This window comes from Apaloderma vittatum, unplaced genomic scaffold (genome assembly GCF_000703405.1).
Source record: "Apaloderma vittatum isolate BGI_N311 unplaced genomic scaffold, ASM70340v1 scaffold12887, whole genome shotgun sequence".
Lineage (NCBI taxonomy): Eukaryota > Metazoa > Chordata > Aves > Trogoniformes > Trogonidae > Apaloderma > Apaloderma vittatum.
In genome coordinates, this window is record NW_009727870.1 from 9,683 (window position 1) to 11,671 (window position 1,989).

A 1,989-nucleotide genomic window follows, 5' to 3' on the forward strand; every position below is an offset into this window, starting at 1 on the left:
GGGACTGGGTGCGGCAGCAGGAGGTGAAGCGGCGGGTGAAGCGGCAGGTGCGAGGCGAGCCGCACGCTCAGCCCTTCAACGACCCGGTGTGGCCCAACATGTGGTACCTGGTGGGTATCGCCCTGTGAGGGACTCACGGCTTTACAGCAGGGGGGGTAATTTATTTTTAATCAAACGCGTTATCACTCTTTGCTTGGTCCAGCCAGTAATGAAACACCTTAATATCAGCAAACGTGCTTGACAGCAGGATTTTAAAATTGTAAATGAACACACGGGAGAGTCTAGGCTGAGGGGTTTTGCCATGATTTGCAGCCCTTCGTTATGGTCGCTGCAGTGAAGGCTTGGGAGCAGCACAGCTGCATTTTACCCACCCAACAGCTGCAACCATCTATTTGCAATATCATTTTTCTTCTGCCTGCTTCGCTGATCTGTATTTGACAGGGCAATTCATTGAAAATTAAGCGCAGAAAGGAAATAAGGGCTTCAAACCCAAAGAGCCCGCAGTATTTGAAGTGGAAGAGGAAAAGAATAATAGGGAGATAGCATTGCCTGGATTAACTGCTGCTGGGTGGAGTAAAGTTATAACAAATCTGCAATTATATGGCAGAGGGTGGGATGTAAATATGTTTTCTGGTCAATAAATGGGCTCCCAGCCTGGCTACTCGCTTAGATGGGCTGAAATGGGTTTGCAGCCCTTTTGCAGCTGTGTTTTCCTCCCTCCCTGTAGCACTGCGGCGATAAAAGCAGTCGCTGTAGGTCGGAGATGAACATCCTGGCAGCCTGGCAGAGGGGCTACACTGGCAAAAACGTGGTGATCACCATCCTCGACGACGGTATAGAGAGGAACCACCCCGACCTCCTGCAAAACTACGTGAGCCAGGGGCTGGAGGGGATGGGGGTGGTGCTCACGGTGAATTGATTTCTGGAGGATTTCGGTGTATAAACACAGCTTAAGTCTGTGTGTTGGCAGATTAGAAGAAAAAGTTGTTTCTTTTAAAAAAAAAAAAGCTCGAGATGTTTTGAAGGAAATGAAGTTTTTAGACAAGAGGGTTTGGGGAACACTCCCTTTGCAGCTGCCTGGGAAGCAGCCACCTCCTTCCAGCACTCCAGGACAGAGCCAAAAACCTGCCCAGACCCATTAATCCCAGGTCAAACTCCAAACAGCTGCAGCAGAAGTGGGGGAATGATGCTGGACCCAGCAGGATTTGGGGTTCGGAGGAGCCTCCCCTGAAAAAATGGGACATTCACCTTGTGAAATGCACAGGGCTGAAGCCCAAAGCTATTTATCCTGAGCAAACAGTCAGAAACTAAGAGGAAAATGACTTTTTTTGCCTGGCTCGGCTCCGTTGGCCACTATGCTGGCTGCAGGTGAAGCCAGACCGTGCTGGTGAGTCAAACCTGATGGTGACAACGTATTTTCAGGACCCTCTTGCCAGCTATGACGTCAACGGGAACGACCATGACCCAACTCCACGCTACGATGCCAGCAACGAGAATAAGTAGGTGATGCCAATGCCAGTGGAGTCGGTGGGCGGGGGGGGTCTCCCCACCTTGGGGTGTCTTCCAGGTCCGTGGCAACCACGCCAATTGCTAACGAACCCCTGAGCCATCGAATGATGTGCTGGGGTGGGGAAGAGGGAGGTTGGAGATTAAATGAGTTGGGTTGGGTGGCTTCGATGTCAGAGCTTGGATGCGCTTGCTGGGCTTCAGTTATAAAGCGGGACGGGCCCGTGGTGCCATGTGTGGAAGAGAGGAGAGAACCTAAAGAGCAGATTGAGTTTGGGTGCAAGATGCAAATGGAAAATTGCATCGAGGTGCAAAAAAGCACCGAGCAGATTGCGTTTAGGTGCAAGATGCAAACAGCAACTTGCAGGCTGCATCAGTTTCCCCCATCTCCCAGCCCTCCTGGGTTTGGATAGGGCACTTTGTTCCACTGCCTCGGCCTTGGTGCTGGTTTGTGGGTTGAGGGGGAGTGGCTGGGGGGGGGCG

General features: G+C 51.6%; 1 protein-coding gene across 1 annotated transcript in view; it reads left to right on the forward strand.

The window, feature by feature from the left end:
• LOC104277267 (proprotein convertase subtilisin/kexin type 6-like) overlaps positions 1 to 1,989 on the forward strand; it is a gene marked incomplete at both ends in the record, with an annotated part of 9,765 nt that overhangs the window by 4,466 nt on the left and 3,310 nt on the right. The window contains 4 exons of the mRNA XM_009873852.1: positions 5 to 110; positions 728 to 871; positions 1,423 to 1,499; positions 1,568 to 1,641. Coding sequence (XP_009872154.1) covers positions 5 to 110; positions 728 to 871; positions 1,423 to 1,499; positions 1,568 to 1,641 — 401 coding nt within the window. The remainder of the gene's footprint in view (positions 1 to 4; positions 111 to 727; positions 872 to 1,422; positions 1,500 to 1,567; positions 1,642 to 1,989) is intronic.